This window comes from Diadema setosum, chromosome 1 (assembly GCF_964275005.1).
Source record: "Diadema setosum chromosome 1, eeDiaSeto1, whole genome shotgun sequence".
NCBI lineage: Eukaryota > Metazoa > Echinodermata > Echinoidea > Diadematoida > Diadematidae > Diadema > Diadema setosum.
Genome location: NC_092685.1, coordinates 50282339 through 50308620, shown reverse-complemented (window position 1 = coordinate 50308620; position 26282 = coordinate 50282339). Strand labels below are relative to the sequence as shown.

Here is a 26282-nt window from a genome sequence, read left to right as displayed (position 1 = left end):
CATGAAAACATACAATGTGCTTACTTTTTTCATGTGCATGCATTTCACCCTTCCCATGAATTCAGACTAGCAGTGCCCAGAGTAATCCATCATGAATTATTAATAAAGCATTCATGTGCCTTGGAGCAAGAGACCAGAAGCCTAGTCAGCAGAGCTCTGAAAAGGTGGTATTCGTGGTATTCATGTCTGTTGTTCAGGGTCATTGTAAGTACATACTGACATTCACATCATTGGTTCCTGTCTAAAGTTCAGTTTTGTACAGAGGGTTCAAATTTGACCAAATCTGGAGCTTAACTTTAAAATCAATCATGGATTTAAAGAAACTGATTCATGCTCTCATATTCCAATCACCTCCAACAAAATTGTACACTATTCAGCTATTACTCATATCAATGACAGTATTATCTGATTATATAGTTTTCAAGCTATTAAGGATCAAAATTGGGAAATGTTTTTGTAACACCTAGTACTTATTGACATTGAATTCCTGATGCGTGATAGGATATATGTATAATTTTTTTGATGTGCAAGGAGTTAAACTTGGCTAGGTCGTTTGTCTGTCATGTTTATGAAGGAATCGTCTTTAGATGATTCGGATTCATTTTGCTCTATCAAGATTTTAGACCTAGATGGAATCATATACCTTGGTAATTAACACCATATTGGTGTTTTTAAGTTAGTATAATGTCCATAGTAATTACAAACTCAATAGCAATGATACAGTAGTGAAATTATATGGAGGCACTTGGTGTAATAAAAAATAAAGTCATATACTGCTGTATACTGTTACAGGTGATTGGATTCAGTTATTGCTCATGTAAACCGTTTATTTGAGTGAAAAAAGTGGAGGAAAAAAAAGCAAAAAAGAAACTCATCAGTAATTAAAATGTGATAATGCACTCGTGTGATATGCCCAGTCACGACTGAACGCAAACATAAAAAGTAAATGAATACTAATATTGGTTAATTACCATGAATTTTTTAATCTCATTTTCATGATTTTTGCCCAGGATATTCTTTGGATATTGCTAATATGAATTATAGATTTATTTGTGTGCTAATATGAATTATAAATTTATTTGTGTGTGTGTGTGTGTGTGCGCGCGCGCGTGTTAGTATCTCTGTGTGTATGTGTCTGTCAGTGTTATAGATTTGATGCTAAAAGTGTTCGTTTTTTCCGATGTCCTTGTAATTCTGCGGTAACTAATAATTGGATTTTATTCGCAATAGATTTTATACTTGTACACTTGTGATATTAAATTGATTAATGGATTTTTAACAAATCACAAATGATAACGTTCTAGATGGATGTGTGTGTGTGTGTGTGTGTTTGTGTATACTCGTTTGTGCGTGTTTAGGTAACCAAGTGCGTAACAAGATGTACGTCCACTATAGTTTTGAGATGGGAAGATAGACATTAACCGCTGTTCACTATTAAAAAAAAAAAAAGAATAAGGGGATTGATGTGGTAACCGTGTGAAAGTATGCTTCAAGCTAACAACACAAGATGATATAAAACATGAAATGAAGTTCCATGTCATGTGATCATCCACATAAATGATTTCTCGTCAGTTTACTAACTTTTCCGTTCGGGACTTAAAGACTTAGAGGAGAATTTGCAGTCTGCGTTAACACTTTCCAGGGATTCTGGTACTTCGTCGTTGCGCTCCAGCTTTGTTCTTCGTTTTGTTATAGCAAATAAATCAAATCGAGTCAAATCAAATTAAATTTAGACCACGTCTTGTAACTATCATGCAATAAACAACCAATACGTCGTTAACCAGCCGAGACAGAAAATGCTTATTAAGCTGAAGAAACAAAAATGGAGGAATGAATTTCATATTCCAAATTTCACACCTCTATACAAATAAACAAGATGAAGTTTAAAACAGAGATCATGCATTGGATAAAGCATGAGTTTATTATTTTTCATTAATTCTTTATTCGAATTTCGTTCAATTTCATATCACAAAATTCATGTTCACAGAAACAAAAACAAAGCATTATACAAAGACAAACTGCATTATACACAAACATTGTACAAAATAGTGTGAATCTTACACTGTACAAAGACAAAATGCAGTATACACAAACATTGTGCAAAATAATGTCGCTTACATTGTGACTCTTTTTCAACCAAAGAAACGAAATCCGTCAAGTTTTTTAACACATTCATATATTCTCGCAAAACGGGGACATGATAGTTTGCTCAAAACAGCTGGGCATATTCCATTGTTTCTCAAAAAAAATAAAAAAAGGAGAAAGAAATCGAGGCCATTTGCGAGAACACACACGCACATGCACACACACACACCACACACACACACACATGCCAACATGTGTTGGTGTGTGTGTGTTGCGTGTGTTTGTTTGTGTGTTTATTTTGTATTGTATGCCATGTAGAGCCATATACACTCACATTAATGAGAACGCATTATACCCCTCGACTTTTCTTATAGTTGATCGAATTTATCGTAATTGACTTCTTATAAAGCCAGTAGTGTTCCATCGCGACGCGATAAATCATGTTGGATAGTGTCTGTACGTCTACGGTCATTTCCCGCGGGTCTAATTAGAGACTGTCATTATAGGCGAAGCCATCAGGTAATTACGGAAAGCTCCGCCGCATTTTAGTGTGTTGCTTTCACCATAGCAACCTAAGTACTAGTTGCAGCTATAATGCATGGTATGATCTGAGTAATTGTTGGCAATACAGCAATTTAATGAAATCTCTTTAATTATTCTTTGTCGGGTACCTCGGTTGTATGGTTGTCGTAAACACTGTTGGTGTTTTAGTATAGTCTGGAACCCATGTTCATCTGATGATTTTGCGTTTGGAGTATGTAGTGTATGTAGGATCTACGGTCACTTCTAACTCATTACGTAAGCTTCTCATTGAGCTTGAATGTTGCATCATATTTTTACATTAGATTTTATTAAATCAAGTACAGAGAAATAACTGAATGCAAAAGGAAAATATAAAATCATTAAAAATCTTATATCTTACCATTTAAACATACTTATGATAATTATTTACAATACCATGTGTGACTGTATCCTTCTCGTTTCGATGGGCAGTTTCCAACGTTATCATCAAACAGCTTCAACATAAAACATTGATAAGTCACATTGCCAGAAACGCAATCAGATATGACTGTTCCAAAACAACATCACAAAGAGTGCATCATGTTAAATCCTCTCGAGATATAATGGAACACTTTGCCTCCCAAAATCAAAGCTTGCAAATCTGGAAGTCCACGGTGTCCACGGAGGTGCACACACACACACACACACACACACACAGAGTCACATTTATTAGACAAATCTCCTGCTTCATGTTATGAATATGTTGATCTATATCTTGTGCTGGTAATCCTGTATTGGATTTATTTTTATCTTTCCATTTACAAATTGAAAAAGCATTATGAAAATGCCTGATGAACGTCGTCATTGTCACTATAATCATTTTCATTGCTATAGCCATTTTCTACCCCTACTGGAAAGAACACAGTGTCCCACAGAGTTTTCACAGTGTGTTCATAGTCGACTATGTGAAAACGCTCGAATTTAACAATGTGAAGATGATTTCACACTGTGGTGTGTTTTTCACAGTGTTCACATAGTAATGCTTTGTTTCACACTGTGAATTGATGACTCACATTATGTTCACATTTTAAAAACAGTGTTTTAACAGTGTTAAGAGATTTCACACTGTGTTCACACTGTGTTTCTACCACTGTGGAACAATGTGTTCTTTCCAGCAGGGACGGCACACTTGACCTAATTTGTATATAACTACTGCTGTTTGTGTGAGTCTGAGATATACAACCTGATAATTGTTTTTGCAATACGTTAGTTGGAGTAAGTTTTGTCCTGAAAAAAATGTTTGAGAAAATGACCAGCACGGCAAGAAACATAATGGCGTATCTCTATAGCGCCAGCATTAGTAAATGTTACGGGTGCTTTCTTACCTGCATGGGCATCTTCCCAAACTATGATCTTTTATGCAATTTGCCGGACTCGGAGGCTGGTGCATTGTGTCCAAATTCTAAGAAGATTTGTCCTCTATTCTCGCTCACATAACAGGGCTTTTGGATTTTCTCAACACAGTCAAAATGTGATCTGGAAACGGCTTAAGCTCTGGCCCCAAGAAGTCTAGACGAAGGACCTGGTTTTTGTGAAGGATCAGTCCAGCTAAATGCGACTATGTGTGATCTCCTTGATGTGCAATGAGTATCATTGTCGCATAACATTATTGTAGCATTGTAACTGGATCACACAAATATATTTCCCACAACATTTACGAGATAGCAAAAATTCTTCAGAATACCTTCAATTTTCAATTCAGATGATTTCATTTCCATATAAAGTAATAGAAAGCAATAACCGGGACCTACGCTGAACAGGCTCGCTTTTAAGTATAGGTTCCTTCATATTTCTGTAGCATTCATTCACAGATCTTATCTTAACTATTTCAATTTCAATAGGTGGGAGTGTATATGTAATTATTCCCTGCCGTCTCTGCCTCTTTCACTGTAGTTATCAGTTCCGCTATTGTTTTGATCATCATTATTATTTTCTATTTGTATATGATATCCATGTTTTGTATCTTGTCCCCAGTCTTGACAAAGGGCAGGAAGCCCGAAAGCTTAAGTAAAATCACTTGTGAGGATTAAGCAACGTCTACCGCCTCTTTACTCTCGTTTACATACACACTCCAAAAAGATGCGACGACCCAGGGGTTCATCATTAGCTGAAGACACACGACTCACACTATATATATATATATATATATATATATATATATATATATATATATATATATATATATATATATATATATATATATATATACCATCAGTGTAAATAATTGGAACACATAGAACTGGCAACTCTAGACCATTATTTTGCTTTTACACCTATGTATTATAGTATTTATTCTGTTGGCATAGGATTTTTCCCCTCATGAAAAACACGTGAAATCATAAATGCAGAACGCTAATTTCGTTGAGTGCTTTTTTTTTGGGGGGGGGGGAGGGGTTGCAATGTGACGATAAAAGGCGTAAAGTCACACCATTATAGCGTCACACTTTAACCAACGAAAGTACATGTATATTAAACTATGTTTCCCCTTTTGTCAATACGTGATCCCTGCTATATGCTACGCCTTTGAAAAAACCTACAGATCATAATTTTTACACAGTTATGTCTCTCATTGGGTTATCAGCTTTATCACAGGCAGGCATTCCAATCCCTTCTATAAATATCTTTGCTCACCATGGGGTCATGGGGTACAACATGCTGCACTACCTCAAAGTTCCAATTGTAGCTGCTGGAATGTATTAGAATTCTTACAAAGGAACATTATTTTGATTATAATGTGTGGATACAATGCAACGTCATAACCGCCCATGCATGCAGTTTGTACTGTCAGGGCTTCGTCGAAAAATTCCACGTGAGCTATTAGCAGAGGCTCGATGAGGGTGGAATTGTAGAGAAATTTGTTGTGTTATTGTGAGCAAGAGCAAAAAGCCCCGGAAAGACATACATATAAACATTATTGCTTTTTGCTTACCATGGCTTACGTGCACGTCTGCGTGGGAAAAGGATACACTCTTATTTTGGTGGCGGCTTTTCGGCATGATAGTGCGTGCGGCTCTTTAAAGTGAGGAACTTTTACCTCTTGTACCATACTCTTTTTAATGAGTTTGAATGGATGAATGGGGAATCTTTTGTCCATAATATGCATTTTATCATACATTTTCATCTTCTTCTACGAGTCCAAAATTAGATTGGACCAAACTGCAGGGCAGGTGTCGTTCCTAGGGGCAGGGAAGGCAAAGCATGGTCGAATATTACATTGACTACCGGGGAAGCAGGGACTCGAAAGCTCCCCTTGAACATTGAATTTATTTCGAAGCTCGTCCTCGTGGTTTTGGTGCGTTCTGAAATGAATGTTGCCATTTTTGTTCGACGTTAGTTTAGAATTAAGATGAATACTCCGAGATCAGCTTTACTTTGATCATTTTGATAAAGTGTACAAAAATAATTAGAAAGGTTGAAATTTTCCCACAGCAGACTTATCAAAGTAAGTTGTAATATTGAATAGTTCCACAAGACTTCAATAAGCAGAAGTATCAGTCATGTAGCCACTATAAATGTCCCCCGTTGCTTTGTTGTAAATACATAATCAAAATATGAAAGTTCTGCGTCGGTGTGTAGTGGATATCAAGAGTAAAAACAGTCGTATAAACACCGCAGGAGCCAAAAAATTGGACTGACGTTTTCGGTCAAAGACCTTTATCAAAGGTCGGTCCAATTTTTTGGCTTCTGCGATGTTTATACGACTGTTTTTACTCTTTATATATATATATATATATATATATATATATATATATATATATATATATATATATATATATGTCGTCATTATTTTTGGCCAATGTTTTGGTATTTCATATACATCATACTTGTAACTTCAAGCACATAATATGAACCCACGTAATATACAAATCATTTGTTCTTCATGAAATCACTTTGAGCTGAAAAAGTACTAGTTTAGTAACGAATATGGAGTTAACTTGCATTTGAAGCAAAGCTTGTGCAATAATAGCAAGTTTTCCGAGTAAAAAAAGGAAATTATCAATTTGAACAAGGGATGCATTTCTGAGTTAGCATAACCTGATGCCACACCCCTGCCGGATCTCTCAGTTGAGCTGTTGGCGCTGGTGTGCGTAAGCAGTTTCCTTTGCGAACGAGACAGACAAATGTGTTTTTGTACAATACCATTGCACGAAATCCAAACAAACTACGTGTGAGGTCACATGAATCTATATACAATATCGTCAATGACACGAAGGAGAAAAGGGTTTTAATAACTTTTATGGTGGATTTGTGCGAAGATGGGGTGCTATTGACAGTGTGATGAAGAGTACATAGCAATGAAAAGGTGCATATCGCTGTAAAAAAATCGCTATTCTGATCACATTTTCTGCTGGCGTATAATGTTAGCGTATAGGGTGAAATTGGATACGATTGCTATTCTATTAAGGCGAAGCTCAGAAAGGAAGAAGATCATGATCATTTTATCGATGAAATATTCGGTTCGGAAGAGGAAAATAGTAATCCATTAAAGCTTCCTTTGATAAAGAGAGTGAAGTCAAGCTAATGGGATGGCGGATGACTCATCAAAGTCAGACAAATATGAATATGGAGTTAAATGCTGTCTCTCCACATATTTGTATTCCTATCTATCGCTCCCTTTTCAAGCTCCCTTTTCAATTTCTCGGTGTATACTGCATGTCGCTGTCTCTTCTGTATTCATTTGTCTCTTGTAGTCTTCTTGTGTCTTCTCTTGGTAGTCTCGTCTTTATGGTGGGCTTCAGAACTTATTTTTGTACTGATTATCATCTTCAGTGGCTCCCACATACTACAATTAGTATCTTATCAGGGCAATTACCCCCCCCCCCCCTCCCCCGGCTAAATACTGGTTAGTGATAAGGTTAGAGTATATAAAAGATTAGAGTTATAGTTAGGTTTAGGGTTAGAGTTTGGGTTAGGGTTAGGATTACGTTCAGAATTGGGATTAAGGTAAGGGTCGGGGGAGGGTCCGGGATAATTGCCCTTGGGATGTATTGCCGTAGACCCGTCTTTTTAGCGGGTTCCTCGATCTCCATTACCGTAAACATTACGTAAATAACGACTGTTCGCTTTACTGAGTATTTCGTTATCACAATGTTTTGTTATCATGTTTCGCTATATTGTGTTTAAGCTGTTCATCTCGCAATGTATCGTCCAAATCATTCCTTTGTTACAGCAAGAACGATTTAAGTGTGTGTTATGATCTGTCGAAAAATGAAAATGACATTTGAATTAAGTCAAATCAAATTGAATTTATTCGGAAACAACTTTGCTAATTATACAAAAAAGAATAAGGCAAAGCACTTCATTCCTACACAAAATTATAAAATAGTCGTCTTTTCCATGGTTTATGACTCTGAAACTTCCAGCTCTCGTAAAAAAAGAGTTGAAATTTCTGTGCTAAGATAACTTGAAACGCGAAAATATATACATATTTTTTAAATTCCCTTTACAATATTTGTATACGAGAAAAGTTTTAAACTTACTAAAAAGTTGTGTAAATATTGAGGGAGACTTTAACTTCCATGGTACTATCAATCCAAGTGCACTGGGATACAACACGTCTTGACCATCAATATCACTGAAAATCTAAAATCTCTTCTTATTGTAATTAAAGGGAAAATCCAGTCCAAATATAAGTTAGTCTGATAGGAAAGAGTAAAATATATGAGTTCAAAGGTATAAATTTGAAAAACAAGGAAGTTATGACATTTTGAAGTTTCGCTATTTTGGGGGGAAGCCGTTCTTGAACAGTCAATATGAATATGCAAATGGCAAAGTGAGCATGTCATTCCCTCACAACTTACCTTATTATAGTTTGTACATAAGATTTCGAAATTTTCTGTTTTTCCTTCAAACGCAATTATGCCCGAGGCTCAACTTCTCATATAAGTATAATAACTGATCACTATTCTGAAGTTATTCAACCAGGAATAACGTCATGTTTCAGACTTCAATAACAGAAACATTGAATTTTTGACATTTTTTTTTTTTTTTGTGCACGATCAATGCAAAATTGTGAGGGTAGGACATGGTTCGCTCACTCATTTGCATATTCATACCCACTATACAAGAACTGTTTTGGAGAAACTATCAAAACTTCAAAATGTCATAACTTCCTTAGTTTTCATCCGATTTCAGTCAAATTTTTACCGTTGAACTCGTAGAATTTTAATCTTTTTATCAGACTAACTTATGTTTGGACTGGATTTCCTCTTTAAGCTTCTCTTATAATGCTTATGATCTTTAATTCGAGAGTTGATTTACATTAGCATTTTAGTGGATCTATATATAGAAAGGAGATTCATAACGTCTGGAGGAAATGGAAGGTGTCGTTGAAATGCTAAGGCACTGCTGTCGCTCGCTGATCAATAGCAAACTATCATTTTATAATAAGGAGAGGACTGAAATGGAAACGAGAGAATAGCACACTGTATAGCGACAGGTGAATTTGGCAACTTTCAAGGCAGCGCGTACCATATGTTGCACGACTGTTCATAAATAATGAAGTCATAATAGTGGTGCTCTTGTTGTATTTGGAGTGATTTATTGTTGTGTTTTCACTTTCTCTCCATGGCAACAACAAAAAAAAAAATACATCGATTTAATAATTGTTGAAAGATAATGAGATCACCAACAAACAAACAAACCGAATTTTGTTTTCGCGATCTGGGAAATTATTTTCCAATATATTGATAATCTTATATACAGGTCTTGCTTATTATTATGTGACGTTGACATGACAAAAAAGAAAGAAAGGAAGAAAATGGGAAGGAAGGAATATCTGCTCAGTACACAGATAGATATCTACTAAAAGCATCTCTTGCATGATATCCTAGTTTGTTAATGTTTTATGATCATTATTAATTCTTTGCCATTATCCTAGCTGCCGGGGTAGTGAATCGTCAACCCGTCTCACCACCTGAATATTTCAGATGATTTTGCGTTTGACCACGTTTGAACAGAATTTCGCCCTACTCTTTGCAAGAAATTTGAAATGGGACTGACGGTTCCTTTATGTGCAGGGTATGACTCTCCTACACACGGGGCTATACCAGTTTCCTCCGAAAAAAATTAATTGGCAGTGATCATATCATGGCTGCCAAAGGGTAGACCAATTCTGCCGGGCTGGGACTCGAACCTCATGCATACAGGGTGTCACGAGTGGAGTGACAGACGCTCTCCTCCACTGAGGTCAATTTGCATGGAATTTGTAAATTAGCACTTAAGCATGTAAATTGATGCAAACTGTTTAGCATTTCAATAGAAGAAATTCCAGACCGCTCCCGGTAGAGCCACGGTAGTGCTATGTGTGGCAAGGAGCGGCAGTATGACATCAGGCCTTGAAGGGGACATCACGCTGTGGTGCTGTCTCCGTGACACATTGCATGAGAATGGCCACTCGGTAACGGTGACAGGGGCCGCCACCCCAGTCAGTATTAACCAGAGATACCCACAGATAGTGGTAAGTGCATTAATTCTGAAATGTTTATGTATTCAATTGGCATAATTCGTTTGTGTAACTGATATTCGAATTGAGAGTGAATATTGTTAAACGCTTCAGTTAATATGTGATATAGAATATAGAATGGTTGTTATTTATGGTTGCATGAGCTGAGATACATTTGTATATTTATAACGAGGTAATTTGAACGTTGATTAGGATAATATGAATGTGCTCAAGTGCTCTGGCTGTAAGTGATCTGAATATTTTGATATTTGAAGGGTTTCCGGGTTTCCCGAAGGGTCAAGGGCCCACTGACACTGCAAGAGGCAGTTGCATAAAGGCGTCGTTGACTGTCGACCAGCTCCGAGGCTGTAAGGGAGCATAGACTGTCGACTGAACTTCATTCCTGGATGCTGAGGAGACACCGCTAAGACGTCCGTCGGGAGAGCGACCACGCGAACGGCAATCGCGAAGAGTTGCTACGACAGACCACGCGACAGTCCATACCAGCACCAGCGTAACGGGGCCCCGTCGTCGACCGACATCGTCATCGACTGACATTGTCACCGTCGTACGTCATCGTCATACGTCGTCTTCATAAGCCATCGTCAAACAACTTACATCCGTGACAGCGAGTTGCATAATCGAGGTGAAATAAGTCCAATTTAAGTTAAACATAATAAAGTCCTAAGAGCCAGAAAGCCACTGAATAGAAAGAATTTTATGTTCGTTTTTTCTCTTTTTATAATTTGCTGTAAAACCAATAGTCAGTTATAGACAATTAAAATATTTGAGTTAACTGAATGCACATTGTTTCCTCCGTCTCATCTTGTATGAGTTACAGCCTACCAACAGTTCTCAGAGGTTATGAAAATTTCTTTGTTCCGTTTATTTCCATATATAAGGATGGAAATCGGGCAAATTCTGTGACAATTGGGGGCTCGTCCGCTGGAGAGAACTTGGCAGGGATTATTCATACAAGAATTTGAGACGTGATTCATTTAACCTCATGTTGTGTGTATAAGATATCACAATGGAATTAGAGAAGTACGTACAGTTAGGTAAAGATTGTGGACTGCAAGGTGCAGAACTAGTGGAGTTTGCCCGCACTGAAAGAGACAAGTATCTCGAAGAAAAGAGACGAGATGAAAAGTTAGAAAGAGATGAAAGACAGGTACAGAGGGAAGAAATAACCAAGCAAAAGAGGATTGAGTTAGAAATAGCTCAATATAGGAGTGTCAATGTGAAGGGAACAAATAGTGTAAGGAGTAGCTTACCAAGCTTGCCGGCGTTTCGCGCTGACTCTGACGATTTGGACGCTTATCTGTTGCGCTTTGAGAGATATGCAAAACAAAGTCAGTGGCCAGAGGAATGCTGGGCTCCTGCATTGGGGAACCTTTTGACCGGGCGCGCTTTAGAAGTTTATGCTCTCTTACCGGCAAATGAAGCCGACGACTATGAAAGTCTGAAAGATACACTCTTGCGGCAGTTTGCGCTAACTGAAGAAGGCTTTCGCAAACGTTTTCGAGAGGCGCGGCAAAAAATGGGCGAATCATTTGGGCAATTTGCAACACGCATAACCGGATATGCTACTAGATGGGTAGAGATGTCGGGTACAAGTAAGTCCTATGAAGGGCTACTAGAGCTAACGGTGCGTGAACAGCTGCTCGAATGTTGTGATCGTGGATTATCTGTTTTCATTCGTGAAAGAAACCCACGATCGGTGAAGGAGATGGCAGATATCGCAGATCGGTATCGGGACGCACACGGGCATGGCGGCTCCGGTAAACGCGCACGCGACGATAATAAGTCTCGTAACCAGGGCAACGAAGCAAGCCAAGCAAAGAAAGGGGGCGCTACGTCACGTGACAACCAGGGTTGCTTTGTCTGTGGTAAGCAAGGACATTGTGCTTCTAAGTGTCCAGACCGTAAAACTGACCAGTCGAAAGTTACTAACAAGCAGTATGTGCCAAAGTCAAAACAGACGGGGGCAACATGTGTGGTAGGAGTATGCCCTACTCATGATGCTCACGAGAGAGGGAATATTTGTGGCACACCTTCTGTTAAACTGATGTGTGGTCACGAGTTACCCCTTCTTAGTGGTGGGTGTAACGTAGGCACAGACATGCCGACATGTGAAGGTATGTTAAACGGTAAAAGAGTGAAGGTGCTGAGAGACACTGGTTGCAACACCGTAGTGGTGAAACGTCAACTGATAGAGGAGTCTCAGCTGACTGGTGAGGTTCAAACTTGTGTGCTCATAGATGGTACTGTGAGAAAAGTGCCATTAGCAAAAGTTGAAATCGATTCACCATACTTTGTTGGAACAACACATGCTTTATGTATGACGAATCCTATCTACGATCTAATCATAGGTAATGTTAGTGGTGCTAGGCAGCCTGGCGACGAGGACATCGGATGGAGCGGAGAGGATGCTAGGGAGAAGCCGTCAGCTGACGAGATGACGACCTCCGGTTCAGAGGCAGAGTCCCCGGAAGCAGAGTCTTCGAAAGGGACAATGCAGAACGGCATCATAACGACCTCCGACAGTCGTGATCGTCCCCACACTGACGAGAGTGTGAAGCAGTTACCAACACCCCTACCTACAACCAACGAAAGTGCAGCAGTAGAGACAAGAGGCATGAGGAAATCGAAGGAACGGCCGTGGAAGAGACTAGGATCAGCAGACCAGCCGACGATCACTGCAACCAGGGAGGAGATGATCAGAGAGCAGGCACGAGATGCTACGCTGGAGAAACTTCGAAAGTTGGCGGAGAAAGGTGAGGCTAAGGCTGTAGGGAAAGGAAGTGAGGTCAGATATTTTTGTCGTGACAATCTTCTCTTCCGTGAATACAGGTCTCCCTACGTCGAGAGAGGAAAGATATTCACGCAGCTAGTGGTGCCCCAGCCGTATCGCAGTGAAGTACTCCGACTAGCTCACGACTCCCCTCTAGCAGGTCACCTGCAGACGAAGAAGACGGCTGACCGGATTCTCGCCCACTTCTATTGGCCAGGGATTCACGCCGATGTCAAGCGTTACTGTGCATCATGCGATTCATGTCAACGCACTACGCCAAAGGGTAAGATAGGGAAAGTACCCCTGACCATCCCCCCGTTGATTGATACATGTTTCCGCAGAGTGGCGGTCGATTTGATCGGACCACTTGAACCGATCACTGAGAGAGGGAATCGATATATCTTGACGATAATCGATCTTGCAACTAGATACCCAGAGGCGGTAGCGTTACCACGAATCGAAGCAGAACGAGTAGCAGAGGCGTTAGTTGAAGTGTTCTCGAGGTTAGGCATTCCTAATGAGATACTCTCTGATAACGGCACTCAATTTGTTTCAGGTGTGATGAAAGAAGCAGCTCAACTCCTGGGAGTGAAACAATTTCACACGACACCATACCACCCGATGGCGAACGGCGCCTGCGAGAGATTCAACGGCACGTTGAAACAGATGCTGAGGAGAATGTGCCAGGAGCGACCTCGTGATTGGGACCGCTTCCTGCCAGCTCTTCTCTTCGCATATCGAGAGGTGCCTCACGAAAGCCTTGGCTTTTCTCCTTTCGAACTCATGTACGGCAGAGTGGTGAGAGGACCCATGACTGTACTAAAAGAGCTGTGGACTAAGGAGATCCCTGAGGAGGAAACGAAGACTACGTACCAGTACGTCATCGACCTCCAAAACCGACTCGAACAGACGTGTGAACTCGCCAAAGAGGAGCTGTCCAAAGCATCAAGGAAGTACAAGAAACACTTCGACGTGAAGACGAAGGAGAGACGCTTCGAGTGCGGTGACAAAGTGCTACTCCTGTTACCGACGACGAGGAATAAGCTGCAAATGCAATGGCGAGGTCCATTCGAAGTCGTGCAGCGAATCGCCAGAGACGATTACCGACTGCTAGTGAACGGCAAGGAAAGGACCTACCACGCCAATCTTATGAAACGGTACATTGGGAGAGAAGACGAGAAAGTCAACGATGTCGAGAGCGAAAACCAGGGACAACTGGAGGCGAACTACGTCAGTGTCGTGGACGACCAGGTAGATGATGACGGATCGGTGCCCATCTCATTTCCCTCCATCGAAGCGTCGGAAGGCGTGCATGACGTGAAGTGCAACGACGAGCTAGATGAGGAGAAGATGAGGGAGGTAAAGACTCTCCTGCTGGAGTTCTCGGACGTCATGAACGATGTCCCGGGACGGACCGACATCATCGAGCACGCCATCGAAAACTTCTTCTCGAAACGCTTCTCGAAAACTGCTAAAACGCGAGCGCGTGTACCCAATCGCTGAGCGCGAGGGTCCAGCTCTTGCGTGGGCGGTCAAAAAGTTCTTTTACTTTTTGTATGGCCGAGCATTCCAGCTGCAAACTGACCACTACCCGCTTGCTCATCTAACACACGCGCGAATGCAAAATCCAAGAGTCATGCGCTGGGCGCTTGCACTGCAGGCATATCAGTATCGTGTACAGGTAATCAAAGGCTCAGAGAATGTTGGGGCTGATTACCTCAGCAGATGCCCTACTGAGTAGAAATAGAGGTGTAAACAGCCCATGTTATCTCTATTATATGTGGGTTAATCAGAATGTAATTTTGCAATGAATTCATCGTTATATACATTGTATGCTAGGAGGTATATTGGAAAGCTACAGTATTACACACATTATGTATGCTGAGTATGAGGTAAGATATGCAGTTGACTCATACGTCTCTGAAATTATTTGATTGCTCTGAATCAGACACCCCGGTATAATACCGTGCATAAGAAGGTTTTGCACATTACAATTTATTTTGTAGCAACAGCTAATGCACACAATATGCGATTAGCACAGGTATCTTAATATTCTCCAATGTTATACTGGCCAACAAGAAGAGTCTGTTGAAATTGAGCCGAAAGTGTCAATTTTGTATTGTGCGGTGAAAAAGGGTAATTTTATTATTGAACTGTGGCTGGTATAATAATGCAAAAGAGTGTTAAAAGAGATATGATGAAGTTTATATGTTATCCAATTGACTGAGTAAATCAGATTGTATAGTATACTGTGGAGTTTGTTGGTTTGATAGAAAACACACATAAACTGTCTCCATGGACAGCAGCCGATATTTGGAACAGTAGTCTGTCATGTATCACAACGAGTGAAGTTATAAAGCAGTGAATTGTTATAAGGAGTATAATGTTTTTGATCTAGAAGAGTAATGGTGAGAAGGTACTTACCTGTTACAGACATTGGATTTTAATTAGAGAGATGAGGCTATTGTTTCAGAGCGACTGTCATCTTAAATGGGGGGTTATTTGTCACGAGTGGAGTGACAGACGCTCTCCTCCACTGAGGTCAATTTGCATGGAATTTGTAAATTAGCACTTAAGCATGTAAATTGATGCAAACTGTTTAGCATTTCAATAGAAGAAATTCCAGACCGCTCCCGGTAGAGCCACGGTAGTGCTATGTGTGGCAAGGAGCGGCAGTATGACATCAGGCCTTGAAGGGGACATCACGCTGTGGTGCTGTCTCCGTGACACATTGCATGAGAATGGCCACTCGGTAACGGTGACAGGGGCCGCCACCCCAGTCAGTATTAACCAGAGATACCCACAGATAGTGGTAAGTGCATTAATTCTGAAATGTTTATGTATTCAATTGGCATAATTCGTTTGTGTAACTGATATTCGAATTGAGAGTGAATATTGTTAAACGCTTCAGTTAATATGTGATATAGAATATAGAATGGTTGTTATTTATGGTTGCATGAGCTGAGATACATTTGTATATTTATAACGAGGTAATTTGAACGTTGATTAGGATAATATGAATGTGCTCAAGTGCTCTGGCTGTAAGTGATCTGAATATTTTGATATTTGAAGGGTTTCCGGGTTTCCCGAAGGGTCAAGGGCCCACTGACACTGCAAGAGGCAGTTGCATAAAGGCGTCGTTGACTGTCGACCAGCTCCGAGGCTGTAAGGGAGCATAGACTGTCGACTGAACTTCATTCCTGGATGCTGAGGAGACACCGCTAAGACGTCCGTCGGGAGAGCGACCACGCGAACGGCAATCGCGAAGAGTTGCTACGACAGACCACGCGACAGTCCATACCAGCACCAGCGTAACGGGGCCCCGTCGTCGACCGACATCGTCATCGACTGACATTGTCACCGTCGTACGTCATCGTCATACGTCGTCTTCATAAGCCATCGTCAAACAACTTACATCCGTGACAGCGAGTTGCATAATCGAGGTGAAATAAGTCCAATTTAAGTTAAACATAATAAAGTCCTAAGAGCCAGAAAGCCACTGAATAGAAAGAATTTTATGTTCGTTTTTTCTCTTTTTATAATTTGCTGTAAAACCAATAGTCAGTTATAGACAATTAAAATATTTGAGTTAACTGAATGCACATTGTTTCCTCCGTCTCATCTTGTATGAGTTACAGCCTACCAACAGTTCTCAGAGGTTATGAAAATTTCTTTGTTCCGTTTATTTCCATATATAAGGATGGAAATCGGGCAAATTCTGTGACACAGGGAAACCCGCAGTCTTGTCCACGTGGTCTTAACCACTAATAAGGACAAGTAGTATAGTAATGCTGTGCAGTGCTATACTTGGAAATACTTTAAGTCATTGATTTCACTCTTAAATGTAATAAAGAAACGTGGTTGAAAATGTACGAATCTTTGTTTAGTGCAACCTTTCCAACATAATGTTAAATGTGTATATCTCGAAATTGAGTTTCTGCTTGGGTTTTAAGCGACAGGACAAAATAGGAACGTGGCAACCCTGGGTCTTCATCATTAAAAAAAAAAAACAAACAAACAAACAAACAAACAAAAACAAAACCCCTACATAATTACTGTGTAACACAAGCTCTGTAATCACTCTACATGCCTATCTTTGCCTAATACATTAAGCGCCAGAAAAAATCCGCCATCTTGTGTGAAGGTGTGTCTGTGTATGTCTGCGGTAACCGTGTCTTATAGAGTAATACTATTACTATGTAAGACACATCTACGTTTGCCCAGTTGTAATCATTGGGCCGTAGCTGCTGCGCCATTTTTGTATAGAATATCTCGTTGCTTGAATAGGAATCCTGAATATATGCTGTCGTTCTTACAGACAGAGCCAACCTGTTGAATAAGAACTATAATAATGGCTAATCCGTTCATTGCGTAACGTTCTTCCTCCAAAGAAACAAGGGGAAGCCATGGAGACGTGAATATCCGGCCTGACATAACTTCTCTTGAACGCCACGACTTGAGAGCTGCAAGCTATAAAAGTGAATACTAGTAGTCTATTAAGGTCGAGCATACTGTACATTGGTCTTCACCATAACCTCATTATTGTTTGATGGACTGAGAATGGACCCGCAGTTGGTTAGTCCGCCCCCCCCCCCCATCCCGTGTCCTCTCCCCCACCCCCCCCCCCCACACACAATCAATACAATAACTATGTGTTTGAATGTGATGTGTGTGTGTGTGTGGGGGTGACGGTAAGGGAGGATTGATTGAGTGTGAGAGGGACTACGGTATTCATATTCATGTTTTGTTAGCTTAATTCGCTTCAGCGCACGGTACAACCGGTCAGGCCTTTTTAAAGCGTTCAAGTACTATGGCAACCGTGTCGAGATACCATCTCTCATGCGCTTGCCAAATCTACACGGATATCGCTTGAGATATTATTTTGCTATTACGCAGCCATTCATCGCTCAGCTGCGTGCAAGGTCAACCGCTAAGAATAGGTGGGGAATATCGTTTTTGTTTCGTCCTATAGATTTTACTAATCATAAACGGACTGAAGCAAAGCCAGACATAATTATTTATATTTCTCTCCCTCTCCCTCCCTTTCTCCCTCTCTCTCTCTCTCCCTCTCTGTTCTTTTCTCTTTCTTTTTCGTTTGCCCCCTTAAAAGGTAGTCACACACATATTTGCTTGAGCTACATGTGTATATGTGTTCTTGAAAGCAAGAGATAATTAAGCAGAGGGGTGAAGATACGAGGTAGAAAACGAAAACGTATATTACTCAGGTCCCTATATACCAGATAGATATGAATGGTTGGACTGTGCTTTGCATCCAACAAATAAATTGTGTTGTCTTAATTGTGAATTTAGTACGGGCAGCGTTTCAGTTCATGCGCATGTGCTATCAAACTTAGAAGTTTGAAACTCAGTCTTTCTCAGAATATGCACGTAGACAAGTACTGACTGCATTTTATCACGAGAGGAATGTTATCACGTTAGTTGGAATCGCTCAATACATCGATCGCAATGAAATACGCCTGGATAAAAAGGGCAGAGGTCACTTTTCTAATCCCCTCACACAGTGTTCATTGATTCATTGGTGTACCCTCCTTTGTCTGTAACAATAGCATCGTTTTCACGTCTAGCCAATTGATTTCAGTCAGACCTGTATACGATTCAGTGCAACGGTAGATTCTTTGGGTTGACCCGTCAACTAAGTAACAAGTATATTGAAACCAAGTGAACAGTAGGCATACCAACAATACAACTGATACGGGAACCTCACATTACGTCCACATTATTATAAACGTAGGTTTATATACACTTTGATGATACTGCCATCGAACCAAGGGCGCCGGAAGCGGGGGGGCAGGGGTGGCACTTGCCCCCCCAAACAAAATGTTGGGGGGGCAAAACGAGTTTTTGCCCCCCCCCCCAAAGTGCCCCCTGTAACAAATAATTAATCACTGATTTAAAGACCAAAATGAACAATAAAGGCATATTTCTTGTCTAAATGTTGTAATTTCATAACTGAAAATGCAAAATTTTTCGCCCCCAACGGGTCGAAAGTGCACTAACAACAGACATTATTGGCTATACACTAATAGTAACTTATGAGTAAATTTTGTGTATAGATGGTAGCCTCGTGTCCTCGAGTGTGCCCGCTGAAACATACCTTTAGTAAACCTTACATATTTCATTTTCTTCTTTGCTTTCTAGTAGTATAAGAATATTTTTTATTGTTCGAACGATGCGATCACGTTTAAGCTTTTAATGAGTACATTTCAGATAAATTGCAAAGTGAAAGTGGCTCGCTCTATAAAAGCGACTTTTATACTCTGTTTTTACAAAAAGTCCCTACCGTGGGAGGGGGTATCCCCCCTCCCACACCCTCCCCCCGCTCGATCGCTTCGCTCCCTCGCCGAAGATCTCGCACCATCACATTATTAATGTACTCCCGTATGTTATGATCATAGTCCTTCCAACTGATTTTTTCAACATGTTAATTCCCCAGAAATTTGCTTTAATTCTCTATAAACGCGAATTTTATACTCTGTTTTTACAAAAAGTCCCCACCGTGGGAGGGGGTATCCCCCCTCCCACACCCTCCCCCTGCTCGGTCACTTCGCTCCCTCGCCGAGGATCTCACACCATCACATTATTATGTACTCCCGTATGTAATAATCACAGTCCTTCGCACTGATTATTTTCACCATGTTTAATTCCTTAGAAATTTGGTCTATAAACGCGACTTTTGTACCCTGTTTTACAAAAGCTCCCTACAGTGGGGGGGGGGGGGGTAATCCCCCTTTCCACCCCCCCCCCCCGCTCATTCGCTTCGCTCACGCGCCGAGGATCTCACATCGTCACAATGTGCCCCCGTTGAGATTTTGCCCCCCCCCCCCCCCCAAAACCAGAAGTGTTCCGGCGCGCTTGCATCGAACATAGGCTCGTGGATGTTACGGCCATATTAGGACTATATCATTATCTAATCGGGGTTTTTTTCAGTCTCTGGTGAAAATATGGTTTCGTAATTGTATCCGGAGAATCCATTCAACAGTAGCACTGCTCTACCATGCAGACGGGCGCGCCATTCACATAAGTTTAATTCCAACACGCATATAAGTAACCATGCATGTCATGTTGTTAGGATGTATAAAACTTTCTTGTCCAAGGTTGCTGTACGCATCGGGTTCTCATGCTTAAAATCCAGAACCTTACCTTCGACTGACTTTACTTCCCATTGTCACAGTGTGTCACTGAGACTGGCGGTAGTTTGTGATTCAGCAATCATTGCTACACAATATAAGGATGTTACGGGGGAATGGCTTTGTCAACACGAAGTTTGGCTGCTCAAAAGGTTTCCTCTACGAATGTTTACAGATGATTTCATTTCACTCACTATCGCAAGGCGTCAAACTATCTTATAACGAAGCTAAGTAAGACTTTGTCAGAAAAGGTAGATAATAGACACTTGACAGGTAACGGACGAAATCGATTGAAGATACAGGTACGTAGCTGAATTGTGCATGGCTTGTTTGTTTGTTTCTTTGTTATTCTCTTGGTTCATTTCAGGAGACGTGTTTCTAAGATAAATCGGAGTGATTTGCATTTTTCACACTGTTGAAGCTCGTTCAATGTGCAGATGAGGTCAGAGAACTATATCATGTCAGTGTGTCACATGGATATCCCTACAATGCAGAGCAAATACACTCCCGACATCCAGCTTTATCCCCCCCCCCCCCCCCCACCAATCTAAGAATATGGCTGGGTAGCCCATATTCAGCTGCACTAGCTGGTCTTCCATGGCTTCCAGTTGGAATGGATGTGAGGCGGGACCACTTCACCGGGGTTATGCACCCTGCTCTTTGCGATGAGTGAATGAAACGGGTCTCTTTTACTATGCATGAGTATAGTGACTCTCACACACGGGGCCTCCATTTTATGTCCTATCTTGGAGCTCACGTAATTTTTAAACACCGTGTATAGTTACAACAACAACAACAACAACAACATAAACAACAGCAACAACAACAACAACATCTTAAGTCAGAATTCAATCAGTAAATCTATACTACAGGAAGGAGCAGATGTTGTGTCTGGCGATCTCGAGGTTGTGCGAGTCCTCTCGCAGCAGCCGGATGGCTTGTAGGTGTCATCTTGATGCAATATTACTTCATCACTATTACAAAATCCTTCGGAGGAGACTCACAGTCATTGACGGCGTATAGTTAATTGCTTATTAACATTCACATTTAATTTTACTTAGTTATTTTCAGCCTTTAAAGATGTTTAACCAGAAGCGTAATTGTGGTATTCTGTATCAGTGTTGAAAAAGCGAACAATATTCTTTCTCCTCATGCTCTTGTTCCTTATAAAGCTAAGCCTAAACGGTACAATCCTTACAGAATCCTATTTCAGATTCTTCTCTTTAATCTTAGTCTGATCTGCAACTATTCATTCAAAAAGAATGTATGCTATGCGCCTATTATTTCTAAAGTGGGCTGAACATTATTGTTTGTACATCGTAAAAACTCTCAATCTCCAATGAAATCTCTTCAAAATGCGACTGTCATTTTTACAAAAGGCTGGTAAGGGTATTAGAAACCTGTTGGTTGGCGAGACAAAATCCACGATTTTGATTAACTCTCTTAACAAGAGAATTTTCCAAGCATGAATGTCCTGAATGTATTATTATTTGGAGAATCCAAAATCCTGGCTGCCATATTATTCGGGTTTCTTCGGTTGTTTTATATGAATGACTACAGTGCGCTCCCGTTATAGCGAACACGGTTATAACGAAATTCCGGTTACAACGAATTAACATTCAGGCCGTAACATAATCTGCTCAATATTTTTGTTTTTTTTTAATTGTCTATTTGTTCGGTTATAATGAAATTTTGATAATGAAATCTGCCGTTCCCGAGGGCTTCTTTATAACGGGAGTCCACTGTACCATATAGTACTATATACTATTTGCTCAATTCCATTTTATGGTATAAGCGACAACTAAATTCACTCACATGTCCTCACTAGATTACATACACTTTCCAGAGACACTTGTATCAATTTAAAAGCGAACATTGGTTCTTCATATAAAACATACATGTTGTAGTGACCTGGATATTAAAGTTCTTGTCGCATATCTGTCAATTCGTGTCATGCAAAAGTGCATACACAAACTCACACACTTCATATTTTCACAGATACAAAGTGTATATGTATAATTATAAATATGTGCGATATTCAATTTAATTCAATTCAATAGTTTATTGATTTCCATCATGAAAAAAGAAAAGAAAATATATGTGTGTGCGTGTGTGTTAAGAATAATATAATTATGTAAAAAGAAAAGTGTATCTGCTTAAACATACATCATACTTATTCATGACCACAAAATATGCAACTCTGATTATTAGTTCCATTTTTATCTCATGATTCTCAATCTATACTACTTATACCTGAAATATAAAAGAAGGTAAATGTCTTTTTATCATAGATTTGTCAATACATTTGTGAGTGTGTGTGTGTGTGTGTGTGTGCGCGCGCGCACGCGTATGTGTGAAGGAAATAGCGTTTATTTTAATGAGGGAACAGTGATGTTTTGGAGATGACAATAATACGAAGAAAACATATCCAACTATCAATCACACCTTTATCAAATTTGAATGACTGTATATAAGACAAGGCAATTAGAAAAAAAAAATTATAATTCAGAATTTTCCGATTGATAATGATTGATTATGATAATTCATAAATCTCGCAGTGATTCCCACGTACGCTAAAGAAACTGGAGCACCATTTTTTTTAAAGTAAGATGACCAAATTTGACTGTTAATGAAATCAAGTGATTGTTATTAAAGTAGAGGTGTGTATGAATTATGTGCATTGAAAGATTTTGATCGGTTGTCTCCCTCTATATAGATATATTTTGTAACATCACGACTGCTGATTCACATTTTAACAAAACATGTTTGGACAAGTCTAAACAAACTGGACTTTCTTATTTAGACTCAAGAAACATCTAACAGTATCTTTTCCCTATCTATTTACTTATGTGTATTCGTTTCCTGTGATACCTTTACTTAGAAAGTTTATCTTTATTAGCAATGGGTGTAATCACAAGAAGACTATAGCCTATATTGAATCGTTTCACACTTCGCAAATCAGTTGTTTGTGAGCACGAGAGAATTGGTTGTCATTCAAGTTTTCGTTTTGAAATGTAAATTAATTTCTCCCGTATTGTTGTTTCATTTGTTTCGTAAGCATCTTTTATCTGCTATGTTATTACTACTCATGATGTTGAAATATACAAATATAGTAAAATATCAATCTGAATTGATTTTAAACGAAGGAAATAGGCATAACTTTTAGTTCCATCGTAAGTTTCGGTGATAGGGCAGTTTGATATGACAGTTTGGAATCTTTTGCAAACTTCGTATCAGGTTCCTGTAAACTGATAAGCTGATCTTTCTCCTTGCTTAACTTTATCGTGTAGGTTTCCCTCCTCTGGTACCTGTTTAAAAGTCATCATTCCAATTGCCACTGCATACAAATACACGTATATACCACACAATCAAACACAAACGCAAATATACTGTGCACACACGTACACAGACACAAGCCTCCCCCCCCCCCCCCCCTCGTGTTATTGGCCCTTGTGTGTGAATAAAGCATGGCTGCATCAATAATTTCCCTCAGTCCCATTACTTAGTACTCATTCATCAATAGCTCGTTCCATCAATGTATGTCCGTGTTGCTTGGTGTCTCTATGCAAACAACCTTCCCTCATCTGCATACTCCACAGGGTTCAGCGAACAAACACTAAACACACTCCCACGCTGTTGCGTGGACACGGGGCGACAATACAACACTGGCGAACTCGTTTTTACTCCTCTCCGCGCCTTCGACTTCATCAGACGCGCTCCCAACACTGTCTTGGAATTTACTAACGTTCACTCGCTCTCGTCTTAAGGAAAAACTTTGATCTTTCAAGATGGCTCAAGTGCAGCCCATGCCCGGTGCTCCCCAGGAGCAGGCACCGCCACCGCAATATTCGCAACCCGCCCCACCTCCGATGGGATATGGCGCCCCTCCTCCAACCAACAACAACAACATGATCAACAACACGATTGTCATGGCACCCCCAGCGGCCCCGGCACCGACCACCACCGTGATCGTGACAGAGAAGAAGGAAAACGCCTGTCGAGCTGCCATCCCGGCCATGCACATTGGTATGGCCGTCTTCTGTCTGCTCCTCAACATCTTCTTCCCCGGCATTGGTAAGTTTCACTTTTTAAAAACTCCCATTTAAATCTCCACTTTGCTCATAAAAATCGTCGTTAAACTGTAATAAAATCTATTCGGTTAACTCACCCTTACTCGTAAAGGTACCCCTCACATCACTTGCTACCATACTTTTCCTTTATTGCAACTTTACCAGGCGTCTTAAATGGTTGATCCAAAGAGCTATTTGTTACGCCATCAAGTGGTTGCTGATTTAATGCCACGAACGTGTTGATCGCAGCTTACTTGACACTCCCAAACTCATCAGAACCAAGCGACTCGAAAATATTCAGTAAAAAGGAAGTATACAGAAAGAAATGGTAGGAAAAACAATGCAGAATGAAATGACGAGAGAAAGAGACAGGTGGGAATAAAAATTGGTGTGGGGATCGTTGCCATTGGTAATCAGAAATGGGAGGAAAAGCGAAAAAAAAAAACTTTCAGCAAGAGTACCCTTAGTAAACTCGTGAAATGTACGACGGAGAAATTCCAAAAGATCTTAAAGAAGCAATAATTATGTCAGAATATTACTCTGAGGAAAAAGGTGGACGAAGCATGGAAAAAGCAAAGGGAAATTTGTAGCTGTTTAAGCGTATCTTCCATGTTGCGTTTCAATGGCTTCTCTAAATACACCTATCCCCACCAGGGGAACTATTCGTGTCTTTGTGCTTCGTAAAACCACGTTATCTGACAGCCTGCACCCCCTGCAGTCTGGGAATCCGGAGCCCTATTCATCGAAACCTAATCAATTTGTTAAGAATTACCCAACCTTATCCCAAGAGCGTTCGACGAGAAAGTGTGGCTTACAGTGTCCATAGTGACCGCGCGTAAACTATCAACACGATCGATACGGCGCCTATAGCAACCAGGCAATCGCTCGACTCGCGCACAATGATCACTCCGCCATTGGCGCTACGATGACGTTAATTGGAATGCTATTGTTAAGGAAAGGCGGGGGGGGGGGGGCGGGTGTAGGGGACTCTATAAGCTATCGCAGACATTCCAGATTACTCCAATACAAATAAAGTGTTATTTCTTGATGCAGAATTGTTGCAATGTCCCTTTCCGGTAGCTCCCCCCCCCCCCCCAATTTCGCTCTATTATGTGAATGGCGCAACCCACAGTGAATGCAGGAAAGCAACATTTTTGCTCTACCCATCCGAAAAAGCATCTCTTTGAATTCATATTATACCAAAAGGAATATGCATATTACACATTCTCGGTTACTGTTTTCTTCCTTGAACACTTTTCCCGATAAAGTTGTTTTATTATCATTTTCGCTTTTGCTTCGTGTTTTCTGCAGGCACGATAGTGGCTGGATTCTCCGTGTTCTGCTGCGGTAACCCCGGTCAAGATGGCGCCGGCAAGGTGGGAACAATGTGTCTCAACTTCTGGGTTGGTCTCCTGCAGCTCGGCACAGTCTGGTTCTTCCTCCTCGGCTGGATCTGGTCCATCATGTGGGGCGCTGCTATGCTGGGCATGTCCGGTAAGAGTCAGCTCCGTGTCGGCTGGTTTCTCGATGCCATCCAGTCGTAGCCATCACCACTAACCCATGTGCTCTCATAGCGCCCTCATACGGTCCCTAATGAACAGACTTTCAATTAGAATTCCCATGTGCAACAACTTTCCTTCGTCGAAGATGATATTATATCAAGAGTATATCAATTATTGGTCGTAATACTGAGTAACAATATTTGTTCTTTCTTTTTGTTTTCGCTTGCCCATACGATGATGAGTTAATATCAATAGTAGATTACATGATCGTACTGGATAGGGGGACATGAACTTGATAGTTTTGTAACAATATCAATAAGGTTTATCGTCAGTAAGATAATGCAAACATTCTTATAGAACTTTTTTACATTCAGTTTTGTGAACCAATTGCATAAAAACATTGCAAAAATATCCCATGACACTCAACTTACTATGGTATTTCCTTTTCTTTTCTCACTCTACAGCCGACTACCACTCCGATGGTGGCGGAACCACTGTTGTCACCACCGGGGCTGGCGGAGCAACGGTCGTGAAGGCTTAAGTACCCAGCAACCAAAGTCATCTCCTCAACGCGGGATTTGGGGAAAGCAGCAAAATTAACAAAAATATTTGAACAATACATTTCGAGAGAAGACCTAACACATTGCTGCTTCCTCCACATCTGGGTTACATGGACAG

At 40.5% G+C, this 26282-nt stretch overlaps 2 protein-coding genes across 2 annotated transcripts; both read left to right on the top strand.

The window, feature by feature from the left end:
- The first annotated feature begins 10962 nt into the window (after nucleotides 1–10962).
- Nucleotides 10963–14387, top strand: LOC140245144 (uncharacterized). The gene has a single exon (XM_072324777.1). It carries the CDS (start codon nucleotides 11121–11123, stop codon nucleotides 14385–14387), a length of 3267 nt encoding a protein of 1088 aa, XP_072180878.1. The 5' UTR covers nucleotides 10963–11120.
- Nucleotides 14388–23877: 9490 nt separating this feature from the next.
- LOC140231822 (protein SPEC3-like) lies at nucleotides 23878–26282 on the top strand. Its single transcript, XM_072311977.1, has 3 exons — nucleotides 23878–24106; nucleotides 25414–25596; nucleotides 26069–26282. Exons 1-3 carry the CDS (start codon nucleotides 23902–23904, stop codon nucleotides 26143–26145), a joined length of 465 nt encoding a protein of 154 aa, XP_072168078.1. The 5' UTR covers nucleotides 23878–23901; the 3' UTR covers nucleotides 26146–26282.